Source organism: Hyperolius riggenbachi, chromosome 3 (genome assembly GCF_040937935.1).
Source record: "Hyperolius riggenbachi isolate aHypRig1 chromosome 3, aHypRig1.pri, whole genome shotgun sequence".
Classification (NCBI taxonomy): Eukaryota; Metazoa; Chordata; class Amphibia; order Anura; family Hyperoliidae; genus Hyperolius; species Hyperolius riggenbachi.
Genome location: NC_090648.1, coordinates 462,898,091 through 462,917,482, shown reverse-complemented (window position 1 = coordinate 462,917,482; position 19,392 = coordinate 462,898,091). Strand labels below are relative to the sequence as shown.

At 43.2% G+C, this 19,392-nt stretch overlaps 2 protein-coding genes across 7 annotated transcripts in view; both read right to left on the bottom strand.

Annotated features, from left to right (window-relative positions):
• C3H5orf24 (chromosome 3 C5orf24 homolog) overlaps positions 1–8,564 on the bottom strand; it is a 51,190-nt gene extending 42,626 nt beyond the window's left edge. For 4 of the 6 annotated variants that reach the window (XM_068277932.1, XM_068277935.1, XM_068277934.1 and 1 more), the window contains exon 1: positions 8,331–8,564. The gene's annotated coding sequence lies outside the window, so the exon portion shown is untranslated. The other 2 variants (XM_068277937.1, XM_068277933.1) reach the window with 2 other exon arrangements.
• A 9,319-nt stretch (positions 8,565–17,883) lies between these two features.
• The window catches only part of DDX46 (DEAD-box helicase 46), a 99,309-nt gene continuing 97,800 nt past the window's right edge, over positions 17,884–19,392 (bottom strand). Inside the window, exon 23 of the mRNA XM_068277931.1 lies at positions 17,884–18,150. Coding sequence (XP_068134032.1) covers positions 18,103–18,150 — 48 coding nt within the window. The 3' untranslated portion in view covers positions 17,884–18,102. The remainder of the gene's footprint in view (positions 18,151–19,392) is intronic.

The following is a 19,392-nucleotide window of genomic DNA, read 5'->3' as shown; positions in this document are numbered from 1 at the left end:
GAGCTGCACTAAATTTACGAAAACTGCAAATCCATCAGTAAACGGCTGAAAATTTAGAAGTGTTTAAAGAGAACCTGAACTGAAAATAAAAAGTCAAAATAAACATACACAGGTCATACTTACCTCCTCATCTGCTCATTAATTTCTTTCTCCTCTCCCGCGTCCTGATTGTCCACTATGATCAATGGAATTCCCTGTCCTCCATTCTGAAAATGGCCATTATCCCATAACAGCTGCCTGGTCTACCCCATAACAGCTGCCTGGTCAGCACACTGTTAAACTGTTATATCGCCCACTTGAGCCGTAGGGAAGCATGGACATTACCTTGCACATTCAATTGTAACTGACAGCAGCTGATATATAACTGACAGCAACTGGTATATTTCAGTTCTGACAAAATCTTGTCAGAACTGGAAGAGATCCCTGTAAGAAGAAAATAATTTTACTCAGTTCAGGCAGTTCTACAAAAAGTGCAACAGTGCAGCCTAGACATGATTTGTGAAGTGCTCCTCTCCCCTGCTGCCAGGTGTCCTGTGAAGCTGATCTGTGCTTAACCCTTCCAGTGCTGGGCATTGATGCAATACAGCAGATGTATGGTTACCTCAGCAACAGCAATTCCCCTCACACACTGCACTGTCTGAGAGACCTTCCTAACTCCTCCTATTCCTAACAGTTTAAGAAGGAATCTGCACTATTTAGTGATTTCTTAGGATCTCTGAGACAATTCTGCACAGATTTCTGAAAACTTACTAATATTTTGTCTCAGGCACTCTTGATACATGTCCCCCTCAGTTTCTATAGTTTCTGCGTGTAGAGAGAGATCAAAGCATTCCAATAATTTACAGCACAACGACTTAAGCAGACTGACGTCAAAAGCAGAGCAGTTATCTTAAATTAGATAACTCTATCGAAGCTGCTAATGGGTTAACACATAATCATTTTACAGACTCAAAAGGCCAGATTTATCAAGAGTGTCTGAGACAAAATATTGGAAGGTTTTTAGAAATCTATGCAGAACTGTCTCAGGAATCTTAAGAAATCACTAGATAGTGCAGATTCCTTCTAAAACTGTTGTAAAATAGGAGGAGCTAGGAAGGTCTTTTAGACAGTGCAGTGTGTGAGGGGAATTGCTGTTGCTGAGGTAACCAACACACCTGCTATATTGATAGCAGCAGGCTCTGAGGAGGAATTCAGCAGGGGGAGGAGCACATCACAAATCATGTCTAGCCTGCACTCTGTAATCATGTCTAGCCTGCAGTTCTACACCTGTAGAACTGCTATAAAGCATTTCTTAACCCCCTGACGGTCTAGTAAAAACTGCCAGGGGGCAGCAGAGCAGTTTTTTTTTTAAAATCATGTAGCAAGCCCAGGGCTCGCTACATGATAGCCGATGTGCAGCGGCATCCCCCCACCCTCTTCGATCGCCTCCGGCGATCTCCGATCAGGAAATCCCGTTCAAAGAACGCCATGGCGACGGGCGGCATGATGTCATCGACGTCGTGACGTCATTGGGAGTCCCGATCTACCCCTCAGCGCTGCCTGGCACTGATTGGCCAGGCCGCGCACGGGGTCTGGGGGGCGGCGCGGTGCGGCAAGCAGCGGACAATCGGCGCAGATCGGCTGCGATCAGAGTGCACACGCAGCTAGCAAAGTGCTAGCTGCGTGTTGCAAAAATTTTTTTATGCAAATCGGCCCAGCAGGGCCTGAGAAATCCTCCTCAGGCCCTGCACGGGCTTACCGCCAGGGAGGTTAATCTGTGCCAGTTTAGGGATGGATTTGCACTTTTCTTAAATGTAGTGCAGCTCTAGAAATTCATGCTAAAACTGCCACTATTACCTAGGATTTAAGAAGGTTCTTATTAAAGAACTGTTCTCCCTGCTGGTTAGAACAGATTAAGAAGAAAAAACTCGGTCGGTAATGCATTAATAAATCTCCCCCACAGATTTCTATTTGTCTCAAATGACCTTAAAAATAACTTTGAAGCTGACAGATGCTCTGATTGGCTTGCCACCCAAAACATCAATCCAATGGGCATATCTGGTGTCTTCACAGCAAAGAAGTCAATGCTGTGTGGGGCCCTTGCCATGCTGATACCAACCTCCAAATATTTATTAGCTAGCTTTTTGGGCTGCGGGATCTACTATTGTAGCAGATTGAAAAAACCATGGGGAAACTACAGCACAATCCCCGTCCCCACATAATATACGTATCATCTGCTGGATAATACAACCAAATATATTGCATATCACATGACTAAAGAACAATTGGTATCAAGAATATATGAAAAAAATCACCTTTTATTAACTGAACACTTTAAAGGGGAACTGAAGAGAGAGGTATATGGAGGCTGTCATGTTTATTTCCTTTTAATCAATACCAGTTGCCCGGCAGTCCCGCTGGCTAGTTGGGCAGAGCTCGGGGAGTCTCTGGCAGCATAAAGCAGAAGAGCTGTCAGTTGCTCTTTGTCTGCTGTTGCGAATACTTCGTGTTAGCGCTCAGACCTTAGATAGATCCGGTGTGCTTTGATCCGGGAGGAAACCGGGGATTTCACAAAGTGATAGGATTATTTGATAGCCTTAAATATAATTGAATATTGTATTATCTGTATATGACTCTTGCTCGTTCTGACTATTCTTACTCTCAGTGATTCTGTACTTCTGCCCATCTGATCTCGTTGCCAACTCAGCCTGTTGTAACCTTCCTGCCTTTGCTTTCTGACTTTGTACCGTATCTGCCAGCCTGTTGCCAACTCTGCTAGTCTGACCTCTCTACTCTCACCAGAGGGCCCTAGTCTCTGGTGAGGGGTTCTGGTACTGTTAGTGCCCACCAGCTCCTCTGGTGTGGCATAGCTAAACCTATCAGTACTACTGTTGCACCAAGCACTATACCTTACCTATCACTCATTTGCTATTGGTTGTCACATCAGCTGTTATATACCAGTATTATAGGTGATTCTGCAGATCATCATATAATCAGGTATATATCTGCATTATAGGTGATACTGCAGATCACCCAATAATCAGAATTCTGTTACTTGCTGACACCAATCGTTACAGAACAGCAGACCAAAATGTCTATGGATGCACTGTGCAGCCAAGTTGGGGCCTTGACCACCGCGGTGAACAATTTAACCGTATTGGTCAATACCCAACAAACGCAAATCACCCAGCTGTCTGGAGTTGTGCAAGCTCTCCAGCCAGCGACCGCACCAGTGCCATCCCCTCCTGTTGTTGATTTAAGAATGCCTCTCCCTGAAAAGTTTTCAGGGCACAAATCTGACTTTCAGAAATCGGTGTCTCTCTGCCGCGTATATGTGTACAAGGCTTTAGTCTAAGTTTGCAGGATAACACAGCCGACACAGAGAGAGATCTTTGTGGTTGCCCATACACCACAGGCTGATTCCTGATCCATTTCTTGTCAGTACCAATTTTTATTCAATTTGATAATTACTAACCAAATCGCCTGATGCATGGTCACCTTAAAGAGAAACCGTAACCAAGAATTGAACTTCATCCCAATCAGTAGTGGATACCCCTTTTCTCATGAGAAATCTTTTCCTTTTCTCAAACGGATCATCAGGGGGCTCTGAATGGCTGATATTGTGGTGAAACCCCTCCCACAGTGTGATGTCAACACCAGGGTTCTGACATCACACTGTGGGAGCCTAGTTGCAGTGTGGGATATAAAAGCTGTTTCCAACTGCCAAAAAAAAGCAATCAACATCTCCTTCCACAGACATCACCTGCCAGCAGTAAAAATGTCACCATGTGATAAATGTCAGAATGTAAATCAGGGAGAGGAAAGATTTTACAATGGGCAAACACTGACTATATCATTTATACATAATTATTGTAAAAATTAGCACTTTTTAATTACATTATTTTCACTGGAGCTCCTCTTTAATGGAGCAGAAGAACAGAAAGGATGTTCTTCACCAGTATCAACTGCTGCAAACAGTTGGAAAAAGCAGCAGAACATGTTTGTTTTCACAAGTAGGAGAGTGGTGAGAGTTCTGCAGAACACAATTGCTATTTTGTAACTCCTTGCATAGAAGAAAAGACACACTAGGTTACCAGAAAAACTTCTTGAAACCTACAACTTTGTTTAGATGTTTAGCAGACTGGTTAGGCCTCGTTCACATCATGACGCGCAGATGACGCGCAGATGACGCGCAGATGACCGTGCGACTGGAACGCAACGCGTACTATTGCATGCCATCTGCGCCGCTACACGCTGCGCTGCTGATCCCATTCACTACAGTACAACTCTTGTGTATGGTCGTAAGTCACCATGGCTTAGCACTAGGTGGCGCACACAGTGGAGGAGAGGTAGAACAAGCTGAAATAAGAAGTGCCACAGTCAGAGCAATGGCATAGAAGTCTGGGAGGAGGAGGATGCACACTATTGCACTACACAGAATTGCAGCACTGACTGGTAAGACAAGCAGGGCAATGCTGAATTAGTCAGCACTTGTCCTGCTGTACATTTACATCCTTTGGTTGAGCTTTCAGAATTTCTACTCCGCAAATACCATTGAAAGTCAAAAACAGAAGCAAATGAAAGTAAAAAGGTATCAAATTAAGGGCTGGTTCAGACGAACGACAGGGGGCGTTCAGGCGGCTGAGAAGCCGCGGTGTCATGTGACGTCTAGTTTGGGGGCGGCGGTAGGGCGATTGTCGGCTTCGCGTCGCGATCAGCGTTTCTCGTCATGAAGCCGCGGCGGTTAGCCGGCCCTGGACGCCGCATGCTGCTTCTAGGGCCGGTCGAACCGACGTGTTAAATTGGGATCGGAACGCCGCGTTTGCACAATCGACGGTAACCGCTTGATGCTAATCGCTCCCATTCAAGTTTAGCCAACGAGTCCTGAACGCTTGGCAGTAAACGCTGCCAAGCATCCATGTGAACCAGCCCTTAACCCCAGAATTCTAACCACAACCAAGCTGGATGCACAACATCTGTCAGTGTATCTCAACACTATTATGGCACTAGTAAAAAAAAAGCCCACCTCTTTATAAACTAGGCAACTGGCCGCAACCTCAGGCGCAGGGCCATGACAATACAACACAACAAAAGAATCCCCCCCCCCCCCTGTGCTGCCCGAAGTCTGCGCAGCATCTGAGGCACGGTCCCAGGGACAGGGTCCTACCATATAGGATATACAGGGGTTGGACAAAATAATGGAAACACCTAACATTTTGGCATCATAATCTTTGAACTTGGTTTAAGCAACCAAAACTTGACATATGTTAATTTTTTTTTTGTTATTTGATATGTTTAATTAAAATAATTGTTTGTTTACAGATATTTAATCAAAATCTGGTTATAATTTATAAAAATGGCAGATCTCTCAGACTTTCAAATAGGCCACATTGTTGGTGCTCGTATGGCAGGCGCTACTGTGACAGAAACTGCCTGAATGCTTGGCATTTCAAGAGGTACTGTCTCAAAAGTAATGATTGCCTTTGAAAGAGAAGGAAAAACGACCTCAGCAAAGCACAGTTGTGGTCGAAAGTCGAAGTTGTCTGAGAGAGATCGTCGGACTCTAAATCGAATTGTTAGAAAAGCTCGCAAGACCACGGCTCCTAAAATCACTGCAGAGCTGAATGAACACCTACAGAACTGAGTTTCCACACAAACGGTTTGTCGGGAGCTGCACAAATCTGGATTCCACGGAAGAACTGCAATTAGAAAACCTCTGCTCTCAAAGACAAATGTTTCAAAGTGTTTAGAGTGGTGTAGAAACCACCAGAATTGGTCCCTCAAGCAGTGGAAAAATTGGATTTTCTCTGATGAATCATTGTTTACCTTATTTCCGACTTCTGGCCGAGTGTATGTTTGGAGACAGCCAAAAGAAGCATTTCATCCAGACTGCCTTCTCCCAACCGTAAAACATGGCGGGGGTTCTGTGATGATCTGGGTGGCTATTTCTTGGAAATCTGCTGGGCCAATGATTTCCCTTCATGGAAAAATTAACAGCCAAGACTATTTAGGCATTTTGGGCGACTAAGTTCGTCCTATGGTTCAAGAACTGTTTCCGGAGGGGAATGCCATCTTTCAAGAGGATAATGCCCCAATCCATACAGCTAGAATTGTTAAAAAATGGCACAAGAAACATTCTAATGAAGTTGAGCATCTCATCTGGCCACCACAATCCTCAACATTATTGAGCATTTATGGCCGTTATCAGAGATTCAAGTAAGAAGTCAATTTCCGCCGCTATCGTCTCTAAAAGAACTGGAGGGTGTTTTAACTGAAGAATGGGCTAAAATTCCTTTGGATACAATTCACAATTTGTTTGAATCAATACCTTGGAGAATTGAGGCTGTAATTGCCGCAAAAGGTGGACCTACACCGTATTAAAATATATTTTGTTGATTTTCAAAGCATTTCAATTATTTTGTCCAACCCCTGTATATGCCCCTCTTGTGGGTAACACCATCTCCTGAAGTACACACACACATTATTGCATCATTTGAGTATTGAGTATAGATGCTTTTTCAAACATTACTTTATGGATTTAATGAAGTATAAAAATGCTTCTTCAGACGCCAGTATACAGAAAATATAATTTTTAATATTTTTTTTATATATATTTACACAGTTTACTATAATGGATGGTCCATGTTAAGTTAAAGTACCCCAAACCCAATTTAATTACACACCACATATTGAGAACATTGGACAAGTCAGGCTGGTTTCACACTGCGTATTGGTGTTAGTGATGCGGTGCAATACAGAGGTCGCACCGCCAAAAACAGCCTTCAGCGATTACCGCGTTACTATGCGGTAATCATCCGTCTGGGAGCCGGCCAAGCAAGAAGTGACGCTCACTTCCTGTGGCTGAAGCGATCACATGGGCGGAAGCATATTGCTAAAAACCGCTTCTGCGCATGCACGACGCGTAACACTTGCGGTGTTTGTTTTAAAATGTCCGTCTCCATAGACGTACATGACTTACGGTCTACTGCGCGGTGACGCAGGTATGCACTCACGTCTGGGATGCGGCAAAAACGTCATTTCCATTGCATCACGCTGCACCGCGTCGGTATGAAAGGCCGCAAAGACTAACATTGCCCTAGCAGTGGGTTGCGGTAAAACACCACACCACGCCATTGTGAAAAGGGCCCTCAGGAATCAGACATATTCAGAGAAACCACTTCTACTGGTGCCAACTAGACATGGTTAGGGAGACGCAAAGAATTCTGTCACAGCTAGGAATCAGGGCTCTATTACACAAATCTATTTCCGATCAGATTCTAATGCAATCTCAATGCAATATTAAAAAGTCCAGCATACTGCAGTATTTCTCGTGTTCCTTGCAACCAGTGAAAATTATATCAGAATCGGATCGGAACCGCATTGCGATTCAACAGGAAATGCACTGGACTGGTCCAATTCTACACTGCCTACAATTTGCATTCAAGTTATAATACTAACTGACCATCTATAGGGCCAATGTGTTTTTTGTCCCCCAAAGTTCATCTCTTGTAGGGAACTCTTACATTTTGTCTGATATAAAGTGACAGGTCCACTTATGGTTCTGACTTGTTCTTTTGCAAACAAACTGCCTGTAAGGAAGATATGAGATCCATGCTGACAGAACTCATTACTAGTTCCTACATAGTTCATCCATTGGGACAATTAGCAGACAAGAGTACAACAGGTATCCAGATTAACTAGGTAGAGGAGAAATACCATATTGCCAACACAGAGTAAACATAACTAACAAATACAGTGACCATTCAACCATTGTAAAAATGCAGTAAAAATCCCCAAAAAGCACAACCACCACAAATACACTATCCATTTAGGACAAACAAGCCCCACATTAAAATGAAACAAAAATATGCCAGCCATGTAAAAATGAATGCATTCTTCCCAAGAATAACCTCAACATCTTCTTCAGAGCAAATTGTTGGCCCAGCCACCTATATGAGGAACGATATATGTTATCAGCATTGCCTTTCACATCTCCTATAGCCAGAGGGAGAGAATAATAATAATAATCTGTACTATGGATGCTCAGTGATCAGATAACATTGTGCAGAAGTCAATGCAAAAGCTCTCCGCCAGCAGCCCAACATCTGCAGCTTTTAAATAAAATATAGGCAGTAGGATCTCCATCCCCCAGCGCTACAAGAATACTTTCATTATAAATTCTGTGCAGAATAAATTAATAATATATATATATATATATATATATAGATGACATACTATATGTATGATGAGTAGTATATGATAATTCTCTAGGCTCCCCTTTATTGTCTGTGGGGAGCAGGACAATGGCAGAGGGAGCTGATCACACACACAGCACAGGCAGGCGGCGTCACCTTGCTCTCCTGGTGACAGTGACACAGGCTGCAGCCGGGCTCCTGCTCGCCTTCCTGTCCTCAGTCCCCGAGGTTGCCGTCTTGTGGACCGGACCTTCGGCTGCCAGGCCGTCGGGGAAGGAGAGGGAGGAGGGGTGGGTAGGATGGAGCTGAGAGAAGGAGGGAGGAGGGGGCGGTAAAGATGTCAAATATCCCCGAGCAGCTCAGAGATTCGGCGCGGCGGCCATTTTGCGAGCGCTCTGCATCCGGAAGTGTAGCGAGGCGGAGTCCGGGTCCATGTTCTGCGATATGGATCATATATATACATTGTATCCAGAGGTGCAGCTAGGGTTGGGCGGCCCTCATGTTTTGCTTTGTTCTTTCATCATTGAATGCTGTGAATTAAAGAGACACTGAAGTGGAATACCGATGATATAAGGATTTGTATGTGTAGTAAAGAAATAAACCATTAGGAGCAGAGACATACGTCTAATATTGTTTCCAGTACAGGAAGAGTTAAGAAACTCCAGATGTTATCTATGCAAAAGAGCCATTAAGCCGGTGGCGTAGCTAAGGAGCTCTGGGCCCCGATGCAAGTTTTACAATGGGGCCCCCCAAGCACTCTATACATAGCAATTAATACGGTGCACCAAAATCTGCCAATGGCAACTACAGTGTCAGAGGTGTAAGAAGGGGATGGGGAACAGTTTGTTACTGATTACCACTACTCAAAGTATCTATAGAAGTGATTATTATGAGCACAGGACCAATAGAAAGCTAATACTGTAGTTGAGGAAGGGCCCTTCGGGGCCCCTCTGGCCCAAGGGCCCCGATGCGGTCGCTACCTCTGCACCCCCTATTGCTACGCCCCTGCATTAAGCTCCACCACTTTTAAAGTCGCAGAGAGCTCTATCTTCTGAAGCTTGTTATCTCAACTGTGACACTGAATTGTTTTTTTTTCTTCTGCAGAGAACAGTTCAAAAGTTCACTAGCCTGCTCTGTAAAATCATTTAGAATGCTGAGTAGTGTGTAAACTACAAATATTAGAGAATGATGCAATGTTATTAAAAAAAACAAAACTAAATAACTGAAAATAAAAATGAGAATATTTTCTTTGCTACTAATGTTCTAGTAATTATCTGTATTACACAACCAATTCATTATATCTTTTTTTTTCCAGCTTCAGTGTTTAGACTTACGCAGACTCAACTGAAGGACCACTTTCGTGAAATATTGTAAAATACATTTAATGCTTGGTACACACCAAGCAATTTCACATCAGGGTGCTCATTAACTGTACAATTTTTTTTCACCAAATGTGACCTTTTGCTATTTTTACAATCATATTGTATAGAAAATTCACCGTTTATGAAGGCAATCGATAAGGAACCATTCTTTGGTCGATTGCTAAATAGGATAAAGTCGATCCGAAAGTTGGATTTTATGAGCGAATATAAAGAAAGAATCATTCAGTATATGTGATTGATCAATCAATAACTGCCTTCCGATTAGTTAGGGTTGTTCAAATCACATCGAAAGATCGCATTTAGTGCAAAATTGTACCGTTAATGTGCACTACATAGATGGGTCAAACCGATTATTTCCAACAGGTCCGATCTGATTTCTGACTGTTTTTCTGATCAATTTTCCAATCACTTCTATGCTAAATCAATCAGAAAAACGATTGGAAATTAGATCAGACCTGTAGGATATAATTGATTCGACTGTCAATCTGATGGAAAATTGCATGGTGTGTACAAGGCATAAATGTCAATTTTCTGTCAGATTGATGGTCAAATCGATTATTTCCGACAGGTCCAGTCTGATTTCCGATCGATTTTGTATAAAAGTAATCTGAATTGTCAGACATTATCAATTCGACCATCAATCTGACAGAAAATTGCATTGTGTGTACTACATGAATGCATTATCAGAATACACCATAAGAAGTACATTTCTCCCACTTGAAAGTAAATGGACTTTTTTTTTTTTTACCTCATGGCAAAACTCAGTGATGGCTCCTATTTTTTAGTCAGTCTGCAGTGCGGACCACACCTCTGTGCAGCTCACGATAAATCCCGGACAGGCAAATGCATTTCCCATATAGCCTATGAAGGTTAACGCATCTGCTCCACACTACACCCGCCGCTCGTGGTCCGGCAGCAGATATGAACAGTCGAATGGCATTTTTCCACTGCACAGCTGAATCCCAAAATTGCAAATCGCTAGTGATTTTTAAATCGCTAGGGTTGCTAGAAATCATGAGAAGTATTTTCCACTATAGTGATTCAATTTGTAAATAGCAATCGCTTTCTGGAGCGATTTTAAGAGGGGTAATGCAATGCAAATCGCATAACAAAATTAATGAAAAATCGCAATTGCTGGCGTTTGTGATTGGTAGTGGAAAAGGCCCCTAAGGCCTTTTTCACATCAGGACGTTGCGTTTGGGGCTACGTAAAGGTCGCATAACGTGCCCCTAATGCAACGCCTGGTGGTGTTGAAGGAGGACACTACCTAGAGCCGCGTTATGCAGCTCTAGGTACGCCTTTTTTGTGCTATGGACTGTGGAGACCACGTGATCCGCATCACGTGGTCCCGCCAGCCAATCGCCGTACAGAGCGGCCGCTCCAGGAAGTAAACACTGCACGTCACACAGTGCAGTGAATATTAATTAGCCATGTGGCTAGGGGCACTAGCGGACTCTCCCCTCCTCCTCCTCCAACATAACTGCGCACGTGCAAGCAGTCTCATGCAGCACTTTCCAATAACGTCCAGCGTTACACTGTAACACAACGTGGGCACTGTGAACAGCCCATTGATTTTTCATTGCTGTGAGTTGGGCTGCGTTATAGGCTGCTCTAACGTCAGCCTGTAACATCCCACTGTGAAAGCAGTCTCACTCTAAGGCAGGGAGCACACCTGATTGTTTTCGTGTGCATTTTCGACAAAGAAAAACTGAGAACTCTCAATGAAAAACATTTGGGGTTTTTCGCGTGCAGAAAAAAAACTGACATCCTGCAGAAAATTCTGCAGATTTTGTCAGTTTTCTCTATCGATTACATTAGACGGTTAGAAAAACACACGCATTTTCCTACATACAAACAGTGTGCAGAAAATTCATGCAGAAAAAAACTACACGCAGAAAACTGAATGACATGTGTGTCCCCTGCCTTGTGTTCAGTGGCCTAGCTAAGGGCGAGTTTTACACAGGCCCCCCAAAGCACTGTATACACAACAATTGATACGGCGCATCAAAACTAGCCAAGGACAGCAGTGTCAGAGGTGCAAGAAGGGGATGGGGACCAGCTTGTTAATGATTATTATCACTCAAAGCATTTATAGAAGTGATCTTTACAAGCACAGGACCAATAAAGAACTAATACTGTAGTTGAGGGAGGACCCTATGGGGCCCCTCTGGCCCAAGTGCGGCCGAGATCTCTGCAACCCCTATTGCTACGCCACTACTTGCGTTGTGAGAAAGCTTCAGTTTTTTAGTGTATAGTGTGAAAAAGCCCACAGGGGAACATGGACACTGGACTGCACATCACTTATGCATTCAGTTACACCTGACAACAGTGTAAAAGGACCTTAGGGTCCTTTTACACTGAGGGCCCATTTCCACTTGTGCGGTGCGAATCGTCGCGGTAAAAATTCCCATGCGGATGCGAATTTCGCATGTGTTTGTATGCGAATTTTCATGCGAATTCGCATGAAGGAAGCTATATGCGAATTTAACCATGGCAGTGCCTGTGTGCTTTTCAATTGATTCCATGCGAATTCGCATGAAAATTCACATACACCCGCATAGCGGTATGCGAATTCTGCAAATTTTTGACGTGGACGAAAACGCTCAGAAATCCTGACAAGTAGAAACAGTCCCATCCACTTGTATTGGCTATGCGAATTTGCATGCGGCAAACGCATGAAAATTCGCGATAGGGGAAATGGGCCCTGGATCGCCAACGCAAAGGAAAAGTAACGACGTGCATTTGATGAGCTGGGGTATTGACTTCAATAGCCTGTGCTGCTGTAAACGTTTTATCTTCCCTAAAGGGTCCTTTTACACCGAATCAGTTGCTCTCAGTTATAACTGAAAGGACAACTGATTTTCAAAGTTTGCCCATGTTTTCCTATGGCTCAGTTAACACTATACACATTAACTGAAAGCTTTTTCACAATGCACTGCTATGGAAAGTTACAACACGTCAGTTTTTCAGCTTTTACACTATACGCTGAAAAACTGATGCGTTTTAACTTTCCATAGCAGTGCATTGGGAAAACGCAATCAGTTAAAACGGGTATAGCTTGAACTGAGCCATAGGAAAACCTGGACATTACTTTGAAAATCAGTTGTCCTTTCAGTTATAACTGAAAGCAACTGATTCGGTGTAAAAGGACCCTTTAGGAAAGATAAAACGTTTACAGTTGCACAGGCTATTGAAGTCAATAGCCCAGCTCAGCAAATGCACGTCGTTACTTTTCATTAGCGTTGGCGATCACTCACGTTTTAAAAAAATTGTACAGTATTCCACTATTTCCCGAACAACGCGGTTCGCAATTGTGCATCCCACCGCAAACGAAAACCGCAGACCGGATACAGCAGAAAGTTCCCTGGAATCGCAGGGAAAAAACGCCCCTGCAAGTGTGTTCCTTGCCTAAGGGTGCTTTTCAACTAGGAAGCGCAATCAAGCTTCAATTCCCACTACCGCGATTTTACCACGATTGCGCCGTGAACTGTCAAGTGTAGGAGCACGCTCACATAGAAAATTGTGCAAGCCGCCAATCGTGATTCTAACAAAAACATGCTAATGAAAAACCAGCACCGCGATTTACATCAAGAAAGGAAAGAGGCGGGAAAAAATATAAAATATACTAAAAGCACTTAAAATAACAAGCATTGAGGTGGCTTACCTCACAGATGACAACTCACTTTTAGTAGAACGATTTATTAATATCAAGCACAGGCAACACGTTTCATGGGATCCTGCCCACTTCCTCAGACCAAATAAAGTGCCGCTGCAGTCTATTAGCCGCATTCGGGGCGCCTCTATCAAAATATTGCTGGCATACCCAAGTGGAGTTGGGTTTGTGTTACTCCATCTGCCTAAAGTGGTCTGTTGCCCCTATTGCAACCCACCTTCGTGAGTATTCCTACGTAGTAACTTTTTGAAGTATTATTATTATGTGACGCACTGCACCATTTGGGCTCCCGTTGTCTTTGTGTTTTTTCCTCCCAGTGTTTTACACTCCATACTCCGCCTCCCCCCCTCCCCCCCCACCGCGATTTACGTTAATCACGGAGCTGTTGTGATTCTTGTAGCGGATTCAGCTAGTGGAAAAGTAGCCTAACAAATTACTTTTCTTCTATGTCGCTGTCCTTTTACAGTAGGCAGTAAAATTACTGAATTGGTATTTTTTAGGCTACATTCAGTGAAGCAAACAGTCAATAAAAAGTATGCCTCACCGTCACTGTTTTATGCAGTAAGGGCCCATTCACACCTGAGCAGGAATCGCGCGATTCCCGCTCAGGGCAAACCGCTAGCGATTTTGTAAAAACCGCTACACATTGTAGCAAATGGCAGTGTTCTCACTGCCGCGTTTGCGGTTAGCGTTAACTGCAAACGCTCTGCATGCAGCGGTTTGCCGGCTATTCGCGTTTCGCATTTGTGATTAGCTAATCGCGATCGCTCCAAAACCGCCGCAGTGTCCAGTGAATTTTCCGCACATAATCGCGGGAAAATCACTCCCGCTAAACGATGCCAGTAATCGCCGGCGTTTCGCGATTATAGGTGGGAACGGGCCCTAATGCAGTGGGTTGGAATCCCACATTCCTGTAGACAGCACCGGACGCCCTGTGAGCGTTCCATAGCGTTAACATTGCAGTGTGACTTACCACGTTACAGCAATGTTTCCATTACGTTGTGTCACAACGCACCACTGTGATTATTCGATTTTCGGTTTATCAAATTTAGGCTTATCTCTTGAGATGGCTTATCATTTTGCATTGGACCTAAAGCCCAATCTACACGATACGATTCTTTGTACGATTCGATTACGATTCTATTTACGATTCAATTAAATCCGACATGTTCGATTGGGATTCGATTCGATTCGATCTGCAATTGCAAAACAATGGTAAATCGAATTGCATCAAATCGAATCCCGATCAGACATGTCGGATTTAATCGAATCGTAAATAGAATCGTAATCGAATCGTACAAAGAATCGTATCGTGTAGATTGGGCTTAATGAAAATCTGACGACAACAAAATGCCATCAGATCGATTTTCAAAAGATTTCATACTGAAATCTATTGGAAATCTGTTCCTAGTAAAAAATGTTCCTAAACACATCAGATAGATCAGAAAATCTACTGATGATCTATCTGCTGCTAATCTAACGAGTGTATAGTCACCTTTAAGGTGGCCATACACTGATTAGATTTGCAGCAGATTCGACCATCAGATAGATTTCTGGCAGATGCCTGTCAAGTCGAATCTGACAGGAATCGGATGTGTGCCACACACTAGGAACATAGTTCCAATAGATTTCAGGATGACACTGGAGGACGGATGGTGGGACAGAGGTTGCAGCAGAGGGGGGGACACTGGGCGTACAGAGCGGAGGAGGAATTATGGTGTGGGGTTGTTGTACAGCAGTTGGGCTTGGCCCCTTATGTTTCAAAAATAGATTTTGAATGCTTCGTGATACCAAGATAGTTTTGGACAATTTCATACTCCCAGCCTTGTGGCACCAGTTTGACAATTGCCTGTTCCTGGGCACCAGTGCACAAAGCAAGGTCCATAAAGACATGGATGAGTGAGTTTAGTGTGGAGAAACTTGACTGGCCTGCGCAGAGCTCTGACCTCAACCCAACAGAAGACGTTTGGGATGAATTAAGAGTAGAGACTGCAAGCCAGAGCTTCTTGTCCGATATCAGTGCCTGACCTCACAAAATGGTCATACATTCTCATAAGCGCACGCTTGAACCTTTGGAAAGCCTTCCTAGAAGAGTTGAAGTTGTTACAGCTGCAAAGGGAGCTCCAACTCCATATTAGAGCCTAGAGATTAAGAATGGGATGTTAAACTTCACGTTTGTGTAAAGGCAGGTATGTATCCCAATATTTTTGGCAAAATAATGTGCTGCATCCTTCTTCATTGGCTGCTAAGGAAGACATTTTTCATTGCAAAAGTCATGTCAGGCTTATAATAAACAAGTGATGTTATTGTATTGACCCAAGGACTCACCTCCCTCTGTCTCTACTACACATCAATTCTAAATTAGGCTAGCAATGCTGGTGACTATCCTTTATGTGGGTACACCATTCCTGCAACACTACTTGCGTTCATGCCAGTGATGTGCCTACATTTGTTCTGTTGTATGATGTAAATTAAACAGCTGGCTGGATGCAAATTTTTGTACGTGGTGTACTGGTTATATGAATTATATATAATTTACAGCATACTAAACCAGAATACTTGCATTTTATGTGATTTTTACAAAAGTTATGTTTAATGAGAGAAAAGTCTGGATAATCCCAGAACCTAATAGAGACATCAATAGAAAAGGACACCAGGAGCCAACTATAATGTAGTAAGTCATAAGACATCAGAATAATTGTAATAAAAAAAGAAGGTACTCGCAAACCAAGGTTGCTACTTTAAGCAACCATCAAGTGCGCCATCGGGTAAAAAGCCTGTCCCCTCTGTTAGCAGTCTTGTGGGGGTCGCTCTCCAGCAAGAAAAAACTGATGCAGACATATTATTTCAACAGTGGCGTAGCTAAGGAGCTATGGGCCCCGATGCAGGTTTTACAATGGGGCCTCCCAAGTACTCCTTACATAACAATTGATACAACGCACCAAAACCTGCCAATGGCAACTACAGTGTCAGAGGTGCAAGAAGGGGATGGGGAACAGTGTGTTAATGATTACCACTATTCAAAGTATCTATAGAAGTGATTATTATGAGCACAGGACCAATAGAGAGCTAATACTGCAGTTGAGGGAAGGCCCCTCTGGCCCAAGGGCCCCGATGCGGTGGCTACTTCTGCAACCCCTATTTCAACCTCCCAACAAGAGGCAACCTATACTATATAGTAAACTGGAAGATGCTCAAGAAACCGAATATAGATCAAAAACCATTGGGGGGGGGGAAAAAAAAAGGAAGGTGTCTGCATACTTCCAATGGAAATACATACTAGCGCTTCTGGAATAATTTATTGAATAAGCGCAATAAAAACCAATGCATTTCACAGGCTCAAGCATGGGCCAACATTCATCAGCAACGGTATCAGCATCTTGTTGAGTCTATGCCAAGACGAATATCAGCTGTGATCAGAGCTAAAGGTGGACAATCTCGTTATTAGAGTGTCTCTCCAATTTTTGGGGGTATAATATACAGTATATATTATACATACACATATACACGTTGCTAGATTGCAACAAAACCCATTGATTTTCTATGCCATTTTCCTGAGCGTCTGCGCTTTCTAAACAGGCGCACATGCTCTGATCTGACAGCAATCACATCACACTAATGGGAACGTACCCGCGCTATTTACATGAGAAAGCCGGTGTCCTTGCATTTTGTGATTCGCAAATGATCAGCAACGCATCGCAAAACACAGTTTGCCTGCAGTGTGAAGTGGCCCTAAGTGGCTCCTAGGTGGTTTGTCCTGAGGTGTTAAGCCTTTACTCCGTCATACTTCATCTGAAAGCAAAAGAAATGACGGTGACACTTGGTAGGAGACCTCATTTATGTCGGCATGTCACAGCATCTTAGGCAAAAAAAAATGCGCTGATAACAGGCCTTATTCTTTCTGAGAAGTCCTTATAGTGAGTAAAAACCTGAAGAGACAACAGAATATTTATATTGTGCTTTGTCCTGACAGACTCAAAGCGCCAGAGCTGCAGCCACTAGGGTGCGTGCTATAGGCGGTAGCAATGCTGGGGAGTCTTGCCCAAGGTCTCCTGACTGGACAGGTGCTGACTTATTAAACAGGAAGAGCCAAGTTCAAACCCAGGTCTCCTGTGTCAGAGGCTGAGCCCTTAAAGGACAACTGAAGTGAGAGGTATATAGAAGTTGCCATATTTCTTGCCTGGCTGTCCTGCTGATTTACTGCCTCTAATACTTTTAGGTATAGACCCTAAACAAGCATGCAGCATATCAGGTGTTTCTGACATTATTGTCAGGTCTGACAAGATTAGCTGCATCTTTGCTTCTGGTGTGATTCAGACACTACTGCAGCCAAATAGATCAGCTGGGCTGCCAGGCAACTAGTATGGTTTAAATGGAAAGCAGTACGGCAGCCTCCATACACCTCTCACTACAATTGTCTTTTAACCATTACACTATCCAGCCACAGCAAGGATTCTGTAGTCATGAAGCATGTGTGACATCGCTGGCGAATTATTTAGTATTGTACTGTATACTGTTTTGTCACTTAACTGTCCCTCAGAGGGGCTCACAATCTAATCAAAAATACGCAAACGCATTGTCCCTCAGAGGGGCTCACAATCACAATCTAGAACTGTGTAAATCTAAAGTTATCAGATATTTCAGTATTTGAGAGTAAAAGTTTAAAACAAAACTTTATTTTAGGTGCTGGAAAATGTACAAACTTTCCTCTCAACATCTCATAGTTCGATACTTAAAAAACAATGCTCAATTTTGAATTGACATTTTCTTCTCTTGCGGGACCTTACTTAAAGTAAAAGGTAAAATAAAAATAGTGCATCATATACAACACAGGGTGATCACAGACTGAAGACATACAAGCTGGCAGCCAAGATTACAGCACTTTGTATCGTCCTTTGTTTGCTGGCTGGTAGGAATTTTGCTGTAAACCAGAAAAGAAACAAAATCAATATTTTTCCACAATGTTAAAAAATTTACACTAACATGGCAACATGTTTAATAGATTAAAATATTTAACTTCAGGTCTTGTTTAAACGATTAACTAAGATATGAACTTGACTAACAAAGCTTGGCTCCAGCACAAACTTTTTTTTTTTTTTTTAAGGAGGTGGATTAAGCAGAACTGAACTCAAAAATTTTAAAAAGCTTGTAGAAAGTCTGCAATAAATCTGCAGTGTGTCTACTTCCTGCTTTCATGGAGTGGAGAATGGGTTAACCTAACTTGTGTCTGCCGAGACCTGATTTGCGGCGACTCCGGGACATCAGATGTGCACAGGCTGCACTGTTTGCTGTCCCCATTCATGGGGAATCGTAACATGGTTGGCGACAAAAATACGCAAACGCATTGTGATTTCCATTCATTGCAATTAATGGAATTAATAAAAAAGCAATGCAAAAAAAAAAATGCATCGAAACAATCCCAAAGCAGTCTGATCTTTTGGAAAACAATAGTGATCAGCCAGGTAAATTCACAATGGTGGATTTCATATACAGTTAAAGGGAACCTGAAGCAAGAGGGATATGGAGGCTGCCATATTTATTTCATTTTAAGCAATACCAGTTGCCTGGCAGCCCTGCTGATCCTCTGCCTCTAATACTTTTAGCCATAGCCCCTGAACAAGCATGCAGCAGATCAGGTGTTTCTGACATTGTCAGATCTGATGAGATTAGCTGCATGCTTGTTTCTGGTGTTATTCAGACACTACTGCCTAAATAGGCCAGCAAGGCTGCCAGGCAACCAGTAGTGTTTAAAAGGAAAAAATATGGCAGCTTCCAAATAATTCTCACTTCAGGTTCCCTTTAACAGTGATGCTTCTTTCAGATGGGTCAGCTGAGCTGCACGCTTGTGGAGCAGTTCGACATCCTGATGTCTGCTGGCCATGAGCGCCATTTTGGGAAAATTTAAATGCAACCGAACAGCAGCATTTGTAATACCACGCAGAGCTAGGACAAGGTCCTCCAGCACCCAAGGCTGAGGAACCAAAGTGCGCCCCTCCATCCCTCCCACCCCAGCTGTCACACACTGAACGCTATTAGACTAAGAGGCGCCCCAGGGCCCCCAACACCTTAATCTTTAGTTAACTGGCATGCAGTCACTGCCAGGTATACCCTTTTCTTATTTCTCTCTGCTTCAAGCACAATAGGGGAATAATAGCTGAGTGAG